The sequence below is a fragment of the Gobius niger genome (assembly GCF_951799975.1).
Source record: "Gobius niger genome assembly, chromosome: 11".
Taxonomy (NCBI): domain Eukaryota; kingdom Metazoa; phylum Chordata; class Actinopteri; order Gobiiformes; family Gobiidae; genus Gobius; species Gobius niger.
The window spans coordinates 32,274,794-32,291,639 of NC_136862.1; the positions used below are offsets into that span (position 1 = coordinate 32,274,794).

At 42.7% G+C, this 16,846-nt stretch overlaps 1 protein-coding gene across 2 annotated transcripts in view; it reads right to left on the reverse strand.

The window, feature by feature from the left end:
• Positions 1 to 16,846, reverse strand: part of acsl6 (acyl-CoA synthetase long chain family member 6) — a 67,615-nt gene that overhangs the window by 35,890 nt on the left and 14,879 nt on the right. For both annotated transcript variants that reach the window (XM_079566324.1, XM_079566325.1), the window contains exons 2-5: positions 12,348 to 12,568; positions 9,906 to 10,020; positions 9,633 to 9,697; positions 2,031 to 2,132 (exon numbers count right to left, since the gene is read on the reverse strand). In XM_079566324.1, coding sequence (XP_079422450.1) covers positions 2,031 to 2,132; positions 9,633 to 9,697; positions 9,906 to 10,020; positions 12,348 to 12,568 — 503 coding nt within the window. The remainder of the gene's footprint in view (positions 1 to 2,030; positions 2,133 to 9,632; positions 9,698 to 9,905; positions 10,021 to 12,347; positions 12,569 to 16,846) is intronic.

A 16,846-nucleotide genomic window follows, 5' to 3' on the forward strand; every position in this document is an offset into this window, starting at 1 on the left:
GGAAACCTTTTCACACACATTTATAAAGGCTTTTCTTCATTTAGTGCTGTTTTGTGACACTGTCAGTTGTGAAAATCCTCAGGAGGAGCTGCTCGTCCTGTTGTGTCCTTATGAGTTAGCAGTGGTGTCTTGTCCAAATAAATAAATATCTCAGATCAGGCAGGCAGTGAGCTACTGACAGACCGTCACAGCATCAGGTTAAAAACAAAGCAAGTTCACCGGAGGAAGCTTCCTGCTCATCACAGTGGGTGTTTTTGTCTTGAACACTAAATAACAATTAAAATAGCACCAAGATTTTGAACAAGCCGCTCAAAAAATAGTCTGTCTTTAGTATAAATAAAAAGTCCTCCTCTATATGTTTGTTGAGTGATGATGATTCACTTCCTGGTAAGACGGAACTTCAGCCCTGTTCACTATAATTTCTATTTTTATCTAAATTCTGTGTTTTATGTTTTATGTTGCACAAGTGCACCGCGGAAAAAATCCTAGTTTCCCGTTCTCATGCAGTGGCAATAATAAAAATACAATTCTGATTCTGACGGGATTCAGCTGATTTTAACCTGCTGTAGAGCCGACTACAGGCTCTTTATAAACACATGATCACACAGAAATGTGACATTTACTCTGGATTTTCTTGAGTAACGCTTTTCCATACACAATAAAGGTGGGGGGGGGGGCTACCAAGCTGTTCCACGTTTTCCCTATTATAATAAAAGTTACGTGAGCCTTTACATGATCCAAGTCTAGCTACACAAAACTAAACATGTGGATTTTCTAAGCAGATAAAAAGGGGGCACTATATTGTGAGGCGTAAAAAAACACCTGGAGTACTTCACCATCCACACTGTATCGTCGAAGTACTCCAGGTGTTATTACGCCTCACAATATAGTACCCATTGGGACAAGGCCTCGTGGAAGACCCAGGGAACGCTGGTGGGACTAGGTCTCCGAGCTGGCCTGGTGTCGCCTCGGGGTCCCTCCAGAACAGCTGGAGGAGGTGTGTGTGGATCAGGAAGTCTGGGCATCTCTGCTGAGACTGCTGCCCCCGCGACCCGGCCCCGGATAAATCAGAAGAAAATGGATGGATGGAATATAGTTCCCCTTTATATCCGCTTAGAAAATTGACATGTTAAATTTCGTGTAACGAGACTTGGATCATGTAACCTTTCACGTAACTGTATTCTAACTCACTTCTAACTCACCCCAGTTTGGAGCTATACCTTTGCTGGGAGAAGCTAAACGCTAACAACATTTGTGTGACTGAGCGCGCGCACAAAGACCAGACAGGTGCGCATCAACTGGTATAAGCCAAGGCAAGAACATATCTCAATATGCAAAAACGGTGGCCTGTTCCTTTCAATATAAAAATATCATCATTTCGCCTGGAGTAATGGTGAGATTTGATGTATAATAGGTAATATAGGTTGTTTTTTCAGCAGGAGATTCAGATGAAGTTGCTGTATTTGCTGTGTTAGTTTAGGGAACTCTCAACAGTTTGGACCCGGAAGCTTATCAAACATAAGACACACCTTTCCCGGTTCAAGTATTTACATCCAAAGTGATGTAATGTGTAATCCTGAATGGGAAAGGATGGTGTGACCTCCGGAGATCGCACTCGGAGAGAATGTAGAGGACAATCTTTGGCACAACAGAAATTAACGTCAGAATTTGTATAGAGCACATTTGGGGATATGAAAAGCTACTTTTTATTTTTTCCACAACACAATAAATGGCATGAGAATTCAGTGCAAACTATTGACGCCATGTTGCACTTTGTTTCGAGTACAGACCAAGATGTGTCATGTCCAACTTCGATCATACTATTGACAGAAATACAAATACTAAACTTTGATTTATTTACTAAGTATTATGAGCAGATGATGCCATTCTGCAATTGTACTCGGCACTTAAACTTAATATCAGTCCTGATCAGAAAAATGCTCCATAGCGATTGGGAGAGGCTGTGAAAGGATCCAGATTTGTGCGGCTTTGCGTGGAAAGAGAAAGAAACAGGTGGATCAGACGGTCACCTCGGGGCGGTTCTGGGCGAACACTCCGATGAACTGGCTGGGGTTGGGTTGGCAGCCCTGGTGCAGCAGGCCGGATCCCAGGTACTCTGCCCGCGCATTCACCTGGAACACAGCCACAGGAAGAGTCTTTATAAGGCGAGCCACAAACAGGAGTGGGCATGTCAGTCGTTCTCACACGAGTCATCCGCAGACGACGTGGGTGAAACATCTTGCCCGAGGACACAGTTGTTGGCCGCTGCTCGTGGGATAGTTAAACACCCAGCAGGCAAAGATTATCAAACAAATGGGCTCTGTGAGTGTGCACTGAATGTTTGGCTAACTTCCTGTTGGCCATAGAAGGACATCAATAAGTAATAAAACAGAACATAAAGCCGAGTGTGTTCAGATTGTGTCACTATTTTAGTTAGCGTCAAATGAGCGTTAGCCTTTGCCTTTAGCTTCAAGGCTAAAACGGCTATAGTTATAAACACTAAAGCAGGGGTGCCCAAACTTTTTGTCTCCGAGGGCCAAAATGAAAAAGTGCCTGTGAGTCGCGGGCCAAACACGGCGATGTCAAACACGAAAAACACATATAACTGCAAATTACAAAGTTACTTTATTGTATTTACTTTTAATTTTTTCGATAGCCTACATTTTTCATTGGATTCTATCTATGCAAATAACATGCTATATTAAAACAAATGGTAACTATGGCAAAAGCCTAGTTTTAGTAGAACAAAACCAACAACTGTAGCAATTTAGTGCAAAAAAAACACCTGTATCTACAGCACCTCAGTAACTTGACCTCATTCGTTCACTCAAAGAAAATGCCACACTAGATTATTTTGAAAGTGTCAGTTCAGCATCAATTCTTTTATAAGTCACTTTTTAACATATACTGTTGTTGACGTCAACAACCTTTGCAATAAAAGTTGGAAAACTGTGAAAGTTGATGCTACAACGCTCTGTGATTGATAAACACCAAGACACCACAACAGTGTTTCCTTAACTTTGCAAAAGGAGTGAAACAGCGCCCCCAATTTGACCCTGGTGGTCAAAAAGTGTACTGCATCCATATTTACCTTTGAGAATGAATGGAAGAGAGTTAGTATTAGTAGGTCACTCTCTGGCGGGCCAACAGAATTGTTTTGGTGGGCCAAATTTGACCCGCGGGCTTCACTTTGGGCACCCCTGTTCTAAAGTATTAAAGTCTTTAACATGTTTTAAAGTAATTATCTAACAGCTGCATGTTTTCTGCCACAAACTGTTTGAATATTAAATTCATTTAACAAGACACGGCTAACTCTCCATAGAAATATACAAGCTCATTGCCTCGGGAAGTTGGCAGGACGCTATGCTAGCTTCCTGCTAGCGTGCTATTCTAAACAGCCTAAATTAAAGGCTTTTTAGAAAGTGCTAAGAGACATTTGATGCAGAAACAGTGCCAGCGGTTTTTCTTTTCTGTCATATTTTTTGCTCCATGAACACCAAAGGCGGCACGGTGGCGCAGTGGTTAGCACTCATGCTTCACAGTGAGGCAAGGCAAGGCAACTTTATTTATACCGCGCATATCGTACACAAGGCAACTCAATGCGCCTGTGAGAAGGTCCAATCCCCAGACACGAGGAGTTTGCATGTTCTCTTCGTGCCTGCTTAGGTTTCCTCTGGGCACTTCGGTCTCCCCTACCTCTTAAAACATGTACAACAGGTTGGTGGTGGTCGGAAGGACCAGTGGTATAATATTGATATAATAGAGGTAATATTGGTAGCCTCGCTTCTGTCAGTCTTCCCCAAGGGCGGCTGTGAGGGTTAAGGCAGTGGGTCCCAACCTTTTTTGTCTCATGCACCCCTTGAGTTTATACTCCGAGTACCCCCCACCTCCAGGATCTAGCCTCTGTTAGTACTAAGTGGCCATTTAAACACAGATTATTCAGTATGTAGTAGAGTATTATGCTCTAAAATACTCTCTAAATCAAACCTAGCTAAAAAACCTTTCTTAGAAATTAGTTTTGCTTTATTTTTTCATCTGAAACGAAGTGCTCAAGTACCCCCAGGTGTCCCCGGGTTCTTCAGCGGCATCGAAAAAACTTGATAACACAGGCTTGAAAAGCGCAATACAAGCGCAATTATTATTATGAAAGAGCACCTCCATCACTGACAGAAACCTCTCGAGCAATTTGAAATGGGACTTTTCTGACAAATTCTACATTAACAAGTCATTTTCTCCATCGTGAGATCAATAAAGGATGATCTTATCTTATCTAATTAATTGGAAAAGCAGTTTCAGGAAAAGGCACTGTGACGTGAAGGAAAGATAAAGTTTCACTCATACATGCAAGCCCCTTCGTCAAACTCTTTGGAAAGTCAAAGGCAGCCGTACTGTGAGACCCAACACTTTTCCTATCATTCCAGTGACGGCTCAGTTCAAAACAGTTGGTTGCATCATCACTTCACTTCACCATCACCGCCTGAGGCCCATAGACGAGTCCAGACATGCGGATTTCTGTGGGAAGTTTATTCGTCACAGCCAAAAATGGAATACTGGCAAACACCAGGCGAGAAGCGTCAGGGAGTGTGGAAATTTGTGAAATCTCTTCATTGTGTTTCTATTTTTAGGACTCCAGTTAGGAAGTTTGCTTTTCCTACAGCGTGATGAATTCAGGTGTATTTTCCAAACCTTTGTCCTGACATGAAGTGTTGTGAGTAGTGAGGGTTCGGTTTCTTTTCTGGTGCAGGAAGTCAGGATTTCTCTTGCCTTAATAGGCCATTTGATGTTTTACATAAAAATGAGGCATGCTTTATTTTGCTGATACATTAGTTAGTTTATTATTGTCAGAGGGATTTTGTTTGTTTTTGAATAAGCTATTTGTAAGTAGGAAAAAAATATGTAAATATATATAACAATTCTAATGTGGTTCAGCAATAAATTAGGAAAGAATTAGATACTAAAAAAATCTCTGAAAAAAGTCAATATCAAATATTGCCTGTAAAGTGGGGAATGTGGAGATGTTGTTTGAAGAGTGGAATGAAAGCCTCATTTGGAAAAAACGGCCCTAAAGTATTACAGCGTCATCCGTCGCCTTTCATGCTACACGTGGATACCAAACATATCAATATTTGTAGATGATGTGAATGTGGTGTAAATTAAAACTAAGATGTTAAGGCGATGTGTAAACAAGCAGCAACCTCCCTCTCTCTCGGTACAGCAACATTTTTGCCTTTTTCTGCAAACTGCATCTGTAGTTTCTGTGGCCCACATTGTTTCACTGCATTTCTGCAAAGGATCAGTAGATTTTTTTTCACTGTAGAGAGTCCATATCATCCATGAAGAATAGTAAACAAACATCTACTTTCTTTGGCACTGAAGAGGCACCAAGAGCCCCCACACCTGCGGCACAGTGGAGGCGTCACAGGAGGAGCTACAGGAAACAAGGAAGGGACAAACAAGGAGGTATCTGGGCAAGACTCACAGCGGAGCCACACAAGCCTCTAACCTTACTGTTGCTCTGGCTAATGTTTGTTCACTGAAGAAAAAGACGGATTATGTTAGTCTGCAAAGCTCTTCCCAGAAGATGGTGGAAGACTGTTGTGGAGCGGAGGGAGCTGCGCAGGAGGAAGAGGAAGGAGGAGGTTGAGGAGCGGACCAGTGCAGGACACCACGCTCTGAAACAGGGACAAACCAAGGGGGCGGTGCATTGTTTCAGAGGATCACTGAAGGCAGTACTCTGGTACTCTCAAAAACATCAACCGGTACGAAAAGCTCCTGACGTGTTTCAACTTCGTAGTAAAGAAGGTCCAGGTCAAATACATACGACAAACTTCTCCATGTTTGTCTAATCGAGAGGTCCTAGATGGTCAGTTGATCGGTTGTTTTATTCATATGACTGTGCTATTTTTATGTCTGAATGTAGGCAAAGATCTTAATATAACTCTTGATAGGACATGGCCATAGTAATACGTTAAAACGAATGGCAGTTCTGGCGGCCATCTTGTGACTGGCCCTTCTAACCCAGTGCAATGTAAACACATGGGAAACACCACGTACATTTACTCAATACAGTTTTGATCTATTTTGAGTAATTTCGTGACTCTTTCGATCATTGTGACTGACCTTGTGTCATATCTGGCAAGAAAATAATACACTTTTTTTTCTTTTACGTTTGTTAAGTGGTGATGTCATTGCTCCACCAATTACCACGACTCCGTTAAATAGAATCTAGAATCCAGATCCAGACTGAGATTTAGACGTAATAAACCAATCACAAACAATGAGTGTGTCTCACATTCTGCCGTTGGATCAATGAAAATGTTGCGGTAACGCTTTAGAATACAGCCCGCGTTCCAGGTGTAAGTACGGGGTAACAAGAAGGTATTACACATGTAAGTACAGGTGCTCTTACATGTGTAACAAGGGAGGACAATGTGTAACAAGGTGGAACAATGTGTAACAAGGGAGGACAATGTGTAACAAGGTGTAACAATGTGTAACAAGGGGGAACAATGTGTAACAAGGGGGAACAATGTGTAACAAGGTGGAACAATGTGTAACAAGGGGGAACAATGTGTAACAAGGTGGAACAATGTGTAACAAGGGGGAACAATGTGTAACAAGGTGGAACCATGTGTAACAAGGGAGAACAATGTGTAACAAGGCAGTGCAACATGTAACAACGTGTAACTATGTGTCAAGGTATTAATTTTCCTTTTTTAAATTTATTTCATTCAAAAGCAACATCATACAATCAAAACAAAACCGCTAAGCCAATACCGTATGAATGAAACGGAACAATTAATGGTGCTGAGCTGTCAGATAGTTGTGGCAAAAGGGAATGTGGTATTATGTGCAAACATTTTAATGTTGCAGGACGGTATTACTGTGGTGACAGTGTGTTACTTTCAACATAAAAAATAAACAACAATCAATAAAAATGCCTGGAGTCATGTCTTCACTTTCACAACAGTAACACTGTTGTCCTGCAACATTAAAATGAACACTTATGCACAATTTAAAATCCCACATTCCCTTTTGCCACAACTATGTGTTAGCTCAGCACCCTGCTCTTTGAATATCTTTACTACACCTTGACACGTAGTTACACTTTGTACTGCCTTGTTACACATTGTTCCCCCTTTTTACACTTTGTACTGCCTTGTTACACATTGTTCCCCCTTTTTACACTTTGTACTGCCTTGTTACACATTGTTCCCCCTTGTTACATGTTGTACTGCCTTGTTACATATTGTTCCCCCTTTTTACACTTTGTACTGCCTTGTTACACATTGTTCCCCCTTGTTACACTTTGTACTGCCTTGTTACACATTGTTCCCCCTTGTTACACTTTGTACTGCCTTGTTACACACTGTTCCCCCTTGTTACACTTTGTACTGCCTTGTTACACATTGTTCCCCCTTGTTACACTTTGTACTGCCTTGTTACACATTGTTCCCCCTTGTTACACTTTGTACTGCCTTGTTACACATTGTTCCCCCTTGTTACACTTTGTACTGCCTTGTTGCACACTGTTCCCCCTTGTTACACTTTGTACTGTCTTGTTACACACTGTTCCCCCTTGTTACACTTTGTACTGTCTTGCTACACATTGTTCCCCCTTGTAACACTTTGTACTGCCTTGTTACATATGGTTCCCCCTTGTTACACATTGTACTGTCTTGTTACACACTGTTCCCCCTTGTTACACTTTGTACTGTCTTGCTACACATTGTTCCCCCTTGTAACACTTTGTACTGCCTTGTTACATATTGTTCCCCTTGTTACACATTGTACTGTCTTGTTACACACTGTTCCCCCTTGTTACACTTTGTACTGCCTTGTTACACATTGTTCCCCCTTGTTACACTTTGTACTGCCTTGTTACACATTGTTCCCCCTTGTTACACTTTGTACTGTCTTGTTACATATTGTTCCCCTTGTTACACTTTGTACTGCCTTGTTACACATTGTTCCCCCTTGTTACACATGTAAGAGTACCTGTACTTACATGTGTAATTACTTTCTTGTTACCCCGTACTTACACCTGGAATGTGGGCTGTATTCTAAAGCGTTACCAATGTTGCTCCTGGTTTTGCATTGGTGGCAGAGGGGTTAGTCTCACCGGCCAGTCACAAGATGGCCGCCACGTCAATGCTTTGAATATAGGGCTCAATTTTGTTGCCTCTCTGTTCACTTTCCAAGGACCCAGGATTGGTTGCCGGGCAGATATGAAGCAGCGCGCTGTTCCTACTCGGAGTTTAAACGATACAAATAAAATGTGCAAACAGGGGCTGGATGTCGACCCAGAACTGTCAGGCCACAACAGCTTTACCAACAAGAGACAGGTGAGAATAAACACGCCGTCTTCGAGATGCTGTGTTTGGCGTTTCTGCGCTCAGACGCCGGCGTCATGATGCTCCAGGTAGAGCAGCTTTTCATCACTCGATACGCTTTGGTCACGATCCGATACATATCGCAGTGAGTCATTTTGATATGTCATGTGTTACAACAAAATGTAGCAAGGTGCTGTGTAACTGTGAAAAGATCAAGTAAAGCAAGATGGAAAAAAATCCCTCCAAACACATAGCGGCACATAAACAGAATCTCAACCAAAAGCTAAACTGAGCTCCTCATTTTATAAGATACAAAACAAAAACATCTGCACATTGGAAGTGGATGTGCAAAAATGCATAACTAGGAATTTGATCAGCTCATCCTTAGAACTTTTAACTTAACATATTTCATGAAAGTAGGACTGGACGATATGGCAAGAAAAGAGGAGAAGAATCAATCAAACAAGTCTTTTTTTCAAACCTCAGCTCAAACAAAAACAAATGTTTAACACAAACATCTTCCATTATCTCCAAAACTAGAACCGGCAATTATAAAGACTCATCACGATCGAATATTGAGATTGACCACGGTAGAGATTGCGATTTTGATTCCGCTTTCGATGAATTGCCCAGCCCTTCATAAAAGTATTGAAAGTACTTTATCTGGCATCAAGGCAGAAAGTATTGCAATATTTTGCAAAACGATATTTTGACCCAGCCATAGTTAAATGAATAGGCCACCGTTTTTACATACTGAGATATGTTATCTTAGCTTTGACGAGTTCTTTAGGACCTGTCTGATCTTCAGTCACGTAAACACAGCGCAGACGGCGTTAGCATTTAGCCTCTCCCTCTCTCCTCTATAGCTCCAAAACTGGACAAGATAGAAGCTACCAAGCTCTTCCACGTTTTCCCTATTTAAATATGGTTACGTGAAGTGTTACACTACAAAGTATAATTACACAAAATTAAACAATGTGGATTTTCTAAGCGGATAAAAGGGGGAACTATAATGTTAGGCGTAATAATACCAGGAGTAATTTGGCATCCGCACAGTAAAGTGAAGATTACTGCGCGGATTTCAAACTACTCCTGGTATTATGCTAACGCCGTCTGCGCTGTGTTTACGTGACTGAAGGCACGGGGGAAGATCAGACAGGTCCTAAAGAACTCGTCAAAGCTAAGGTAAGAACATATCTCAGTATGTAAAAACGGTGGCATATTCCTTTAACATGAATAGACATTTAGTTTAAAGTCTGCACTTTTGTCCGAAGTCGTAGATTCTGTTTAAACACTCACCTCTTTGTACGATAACCACTTGTAAGGCTGGTTGGGCAAACGGGAGCCAAGGCACGGCCCGTCACCTGCACGAGACACAATAACAACACAAAACTGTCGGACATTCTTACAATCAACCCCTATAGGGTTTGGGTTGCCAGTCCTATGTTTAAAAACAGCTGACAATAGACCTACTATGTGACAAGTTGCCCTTTCCTTCTGTAGTGCAATTGTAAAACCTCGAGAGGCTCAATTACGAAGGTGCAAAATGGTCTCTCTCTCGCTCTCTCTTACCGGCGATGTTGAGTCCTCTCTGGAACACCTCATACAGCGTGCGAGCGTCGTCATGGTAGTGCGTCAACAGCCTGGCCCGCTCGCCCATCATAGACCGCCGGCCTCCTCCTTCGGTCTGAGGAGAGAGAGGTTTACTTCAGCTGCAAGTCCGGAGGCATTATGTCTCTGAGCAAAACACCTCTGGCTGAGTCTTTCCATCATTTCTGATTCTAATTTCTAAGAATAATTATAACAATAGAACTGCAGTGGAGGAGAATGTGCAACTTCATTGGCTGCAATCACAGAAATCCCGCTTCAGCCGTCTAAGCCTGTTCTGACAAATGCCCACATTTTGTTCGCCGTCGAATCCCGGACCCAATTTAAATAGAATATTCATTCAGGATTTCTAACTTGGCTTTGACGTCACTTACATGAGGTCAGTTTGTGATGCTTGGTGGCTACATGCTAACGGCTGTAGGAAAACAATACATTGTGTAGGCTAACGGACACTGAAAAAGTTGCCCGAATTAGCTGACTTGCTAACAGTCTGCATATGTGCCTCCGCTTCTGCTTTTGATTTCTATGGGTTGTGATTAGCATGAGCATGATGTTGGCCAGTAGAAAAGACTTTCAGCCATAACAATAATAGGCTTGTGAATCTGATCACTGTCAAATAATGAGCAGGGAAAACATTTTCTTTCTGGAAATTTCTTTCAAAAACGGTTTCTCTCACATTGAGTTGTTTTGGCCCCTGCTCCGACTGAAACAGAATTCTAGAACATGAACAACATAGATACAGACGGCGCTGTGTCATAGAAGGGGGCGTGGCCTCGATGAGGGGAAAACAGAATCTTTTGGGAACCACAATTTTTCACTCTTTTTAGCCACTTTCTAAATATAAACTTATTTATCACAGACAAATAAAGTCAAGTCCATATGGATGTTTATTCACAGCAGATTGTTCAGTAGGAGTGAAAAAACGGCAGTCGTAGCTAGCATTAGCATGATGCTAACATGAAGCATCATGTTAGCATTCACGGTTATTTATGTATTTATGGGATTTTGAACCACTTTCCTCCTCCCCATATCTTTGTATTTTATTTAGTAGAAAACTATTTTCATAATTCAGCATTTGTTAAAGGGACCATACAGAGTTTAAAAATGTCAAAATTGTGTATTTTCCTCCCCCTACATGTTCCAGCCCTGTCCTAATGTTGTAGAATGAGCTCAGACCTGTTCACCACAACTGCCTCTAAAATCCTGCACCGTCACTCAGAAACGTGTTACTTCGGGTCTGAAGTGTCGTCATGCACGAGCTTTATATAGAAGCTGCAGTTACACGTATGACCTGAGGTGGCAGTAGTGAGTATAAAATGGCTAACTTGCCCCTTTAATGCAGTTTTTGAATAATTGGAGAACGTTTCTCCAAATTGTTTTCCCCCTTAACTGTTTTCAAACATGACCATATATGGGCGATTCCGGAGATGCCGTCTGTATAACACATATATACAGATGGCATCTCGTCATAGAAGGGGGCGTGGCTTTGCCGAGGGGGAAAATAGAATCTTTAGAGAAACACAGTTTTCCCTCTTTTTAGCCATTTTCTGGTGGAATATCAAGTTATTTATCACACAAAAATAAAGTCAAATGTAAATCAGGCAGTTGTAGCAAGCGCTAGCTAACCGTTAGCATTAGCCCGATGCTAACATGCAGCATCAAGTTAGCATTCTCCGTTATTCATGTATTAATGGGCTGTTGAACCACTTTGCTCCTCCCCATGTCTTTGTATCATTATTTAGTAGAAAACTATATTCATATTTCAACATTTGTTAAAGTAGTTTTTGAATAATTAGAGAAAATTTACATTTTTTCAAAATTGTTTTCTCCCTTAACTGTTTTCAAAAATGACCATATATGGGCGATTCCGGAGATGCCGTCTGTATCTATTGGCACACACTGGTTGTTTTCAGGTTCTAGAAAGTGATGAGGTCACACTCCCATGTGGGGGAGGAGCCAGTTGTTCTTATCACCTGCATTACCCTTTTACAAGCCGTATATCTAAAAAGAAAAAGAAGCGACAACACCAAAAACCTCATCAAAAACAAACAGTTAACCTGTCCCCACCTGTATAAATATTAAAGGCCTTTAGAACGCTGTGATGTCACCTAAAACTTAACAATTGCCAGAGATGGTTCTTTTTACGACAAGTTTCATAATTCACATAATTATAAACCTCAAAAACTAACATTTGATTGAAGGAAAGTGCTGGTTTTAAGGCTTACATAATTTTAGGCTTACAAAATGTCTAATTGGCTCGTAGGCTTTGGAGAAGACTTGTCACAGAGGACAGTGAACACAAAAGTTTATATCAAGTTCTGGCTCCTCCAGCCGCTCCGGTTTCCGCCTTCAACCCAAAACCGCCCAGCCTCCCCCCGACCAAGATCCTTTACTTATTCATCTCACCGGGACCTCCTCGGACTGGTGCTGCAGGTTGCAGGGGGGCGAGATGGGGCGCGGCCTCATGGCGAACCAGTAGGCCAGCACGGCGGTGAGGGCTCCGAGGCCGACCAGCGCCGAGGTGGGCAGAGAGCGGACGAAGTGGCCCAAGTCCTCCATCTCTGGGACCCGCAGACCCGTCATGAGCTCCTGCGCCTGCATCTTCTCCATCAGCGTCGAACTCAACTCTGGAACGCACAAGGACACAAGAACATCACATTTGTGGACGAACCAAGGGTGAAGAAATAAAAAGTCAGAAGGTCTATGATCAGTGATGATTTTTTATGAATGGTGGCGCTGCTGAATGAAGAAGTGAATGAAAAGTGACAAAGAGCAGCTGGGAGTGGTCATTTTTGATTCATATATTTAGGCTAACTATATAGCTGTATATAATGGACAGCAGCAGTCTCTTATTCCCCTCTTAGCTCCGTCTCTGCTGGTCTCAGTCTCTGTCGGATGATCCATGTGGACTCTATGCATATCTGCCTTCATGTAACATTGCTACAAATATCTTTAAACATCTTAATCTGTCCTGTTTGACCCGCGCCTCTGCTGCTGGTGAGCGGCGAGTCGGGTCAGAGAGAGACAAAAAGAGCGAGGGGAGAGACGCCGGTCCCTTCTCTGTGCAAATGAGTGACATGGACCAGTAATCCTGCAGGCGTTCTAGGGTTATAGCCTACGGGCATACCTGCGTGTCACGTAGGCTACACCATTGTTTTCAGGCTAATACGCAGCTGCCAGAGGAAAACGCCATGGCAACAGGTGACCGATCTCTGAGAAGAAGAAGAAGATCTTTATTTATTTAGCGCCTGTCACAGACATAGTCACGAAGCGCCTTACATGAGACAGTTGTATATTCACTCCATACTCTGTGGTGGTGAGCTATGTTTGTAGCTTGAGTTTCCCCTGGGGGAGACCGACAGAAGCGCTTTCACGACTGTACACGTCTGCGCCAACGGTGCCTCCGACCACATTCACTCACACACATCATTCATCCTGGCCTATTGTGCATGTTTTTAGTGGTAGGGGAAACCAGAGTACCCGGGGAGAAACATGCAAACTCCACACATAGGGCTTTTCCACCAAGGTGTTGGTTCAGAGCTGGTTCTGGTGCTGGGTTGGTTCCATACTGACTTGGTTTCCCACCAAAATGAGAGCTGTGCCTATTGTCAGAGCTACGCTTTGGAAAGTCAACATCAAAAGTGGATAGTAACCTCTCACTACATCCACTTCTGGTTATAAAACACAGAAAAATAAGTTTATGTTTCAGTCACAGCAGCCGTTAACATTTTGATTTCTTCTTTCTAACTCTTGTTTTAGCTGAAGAGCATACAGTAAAACAACAGTTTCCTCCACAGAGAGGAATTTGTTGGAGGAGAGAGCCACGCCCCCAGCCGCTGACATCACTGGTGCTCGTTTCTTGGTCCAGCTTTTAATTGGTTCCCAACCGGCACCAGATTTTTGGAACCAAGAGCCAGCGTTTTTTCAGCGGAAAACGAAAGAACCGGTTCTGAAACTGGAACTGGCCCAAAACCAGCACCGGCACCAGCTTGGTGGAAAAGGGCTGACAACAGAAAGGCCCCATCCAGGTGGGAATCGAACCCGGGACCTTCTCGCTGTCTATTGGCTACGATAGCAAACAGAAACCACGTGCACAGCAGACCCTTTTGAAGAGTTTACAGAGAGAAGGTCGACAGTGGCCACGTTCACGTATTGTGGTTTTGTGTCGTCGTCACAGTCGCTCGTATGGATCTGAACGGCCCAAAAAGAAACATTATGTGAACTAAAAATGGATGTCGTTTGTCTTTTCCTGCTGTGTTCACGTGAGATGGGAGAGATGGCTGTTGTTGCTGCACAGATTCTGGGCGGTGATGGGTTGAATGTCATCAGTTTCACACAGTGTTTGTCGACGCTGAATCAGAGAAACCCATTCTTGATCTGAAGTGTGTGAAAGAAGAAGCGGTTTAAGGAACAGACAAACCAGATCCTCGTGCACGCTTGACATCGCGGAGCTCAGCACAAACCAGAACCCAAACATAATGCAAGGAAACACAGCAAAGTCACCTTCCATCTTCTCAGTTCAGTCCGAGCACAACCGCAGAAGTGAAGTTTGCCGGATAATGCACATTGTTTGTCACTCGGGCCGGTGACCTGGTGGCTCCACTTCCTGTCTGCTCCTCCCCTTCCTGTCTGCTGCCTCTGCAGAGCACGGCGGGTAGAAAAATGTGACCCGTGGGAGCAGTTGTTTCCGTCTTGGGCTCTTTGAAATGACTGGGCCCTTTATAGCCAAGGTTCATTTGAAGGAGCACGCTAATGTGTTTCGAGGCTCAGGCCATTGTAGGTCATTGCTCTTTATGACTCAACCCCTTCACTCCCACCTGAAACGAGCACATTTTCTCCAGTTTGGCTTTACCCCAGTCCAAAACAGTGTTCATTTTGACAACATATTTTAATTTAGTTTTAGTCTTTTGACGAAAATGTAATTCGATTTTAGTCTAGTTTTATGGAGCTGCTCCACATGAACAAAGCTCAGAGCTGATCCTTTGGCAGAGAATTTACATGATCTGAGGCTCTTTCAGACGCTCAATAGAAGTTTGGATGATTTTAGTCTCTCCTTTTCATTTTTATTTAGTCTCATTTTAGTCGACTAAAATATCTGGACATTTTAGTCATAGTTTTAGTCTCATGAGAAACTTTTCATTTAGTTTTAGTCCAATTTTTGTCGTCAAAAATATCACTTTGACTAAAATTAAGACTAAATATTTTAGTCGACAGAATTAACACTGGTCCAAAAGCTTCTGGAAAAAAGCTGGGAAAATAAGATAAGATAAGATAAGATGGTACTTTATTGATCTCACAGACGGAGAAATTGCATTCGATGAGAGAGCATCCGGCAGCAGCACCCATTCAGTGCGCACCACTCTTTTTCCACTCTTTTTTCTCTTTGGTGAAAGATCGTTGTGTCGCGGCCGCCATCTTCACTGTTTTGGTCACAGGAGGAGCACTGGTTGATGGGAAATCCGTAGACGATGACCACGGCGGTGGCGCTCTTGTGCTTGGCCATGATGTTCTTGGCCACACAGGTGTAGTTGGCCGTGTGGGACAGACGCGCCTGCTTGATGATCAGGTTGTGGTCCACGGTGATGTAGAAGTTCATGTCCTCGGCCTGGTCGATGATCTCGTTGACTTTCAGCCACTCCACCCGCATGACCTTGGAGGATGGAGAAACTGTAACTGCCCTCCTGTCTCCTCTGATCATCTGAAACGGTGCACCGCCTCCTGGGCTTGTCCTCGTCTCAGAGCGTGGTGTCCTGCACTGGTCAGCTCCACCTCGTCCTTCCTCTTCCTCCTGCACAGCTCCCTCCACAGTCTATCACCATCTCCTCGTTGGTCCCTTTTGTTGTTTCCTGTAGCTCCTCTTGTGACGCCTCCTCCGTGCTGCAGGTGTGGGGGCTCTTGGTGCCTCTTCACTGTTCAGTGTCTCAGAAGAAGATGTTTGTAGATCTCAAATAGGTTTAGCTGATAAGCTAGCAGTTTGTTTACCTTCAAAAAGCTGCTTTCTTCAGGACCATTTTGGACTCTCAAAGTAAACAACTCCACCAAACCTCCACAAAAACACGGTAAAGACGTACAAAAGTATCCGGAAAAACAACGTGGTTCGCTGAAAAAAGCAAACAATTCACTGAAAAAGGCAAACAATTCAGCTGCACCAGGAGAGAGGGAGGTCACTTCCTGTTTTCACGTCGCCATGACGCCATGAAAGCAGACGAAACAATGATGAAGAAATTGATGAAAAAATGACAAAAATGTGACAAAAAAATGTCAAAAATGGGACAAAATGTGATGAAAATTTGACCAAAAAATTACAAAAATTTGACAAAAAAAGACAAGAAGAAAACAAGAAAACATTGACAAAAAAGTGACGAAAAATTGATGAAAAAGTGGAAAAAATGTCACAAGAAATGGACAAAAAAATTACGAAAAAATGACCAAAATGAAACAAAAAAATGACAAAAATGTGATAAAAAATTGACGAAAAAATAAAAAAAATGGACAAAAAAATTACAAAAAATCTGACAAAAAAATGACCAAAAAGTTACAAAAATGAGTTGAATACCCAACAAAAAAATGATGGAGAAAAAAATCTGATGACGTGAGAAAAAAGATCCTCTCGGTTCAGGCGGGAGTTAAGAGGTTAAAGGTACATCATGGACAACGTTTCTATGAATATTTATTAAACATGACCCAATTGTGAGACGAGAACAGTGTAAATGTAGTAAGAACATAATGTACATAGTTTCTCCTGGTGAGTCATGTTTTGTTATTTCACTTCCTGCCCTCCTGTACTAAAGGACAGAGAGCGGTGATCCCACATTTGGAGACTGGGGAGAAACAGTCTGGCATGTTTTTTAGTCGCGGAACAATACAAAGACCTCACGCCGGCAGCGCCAACATTAATCGAGCTC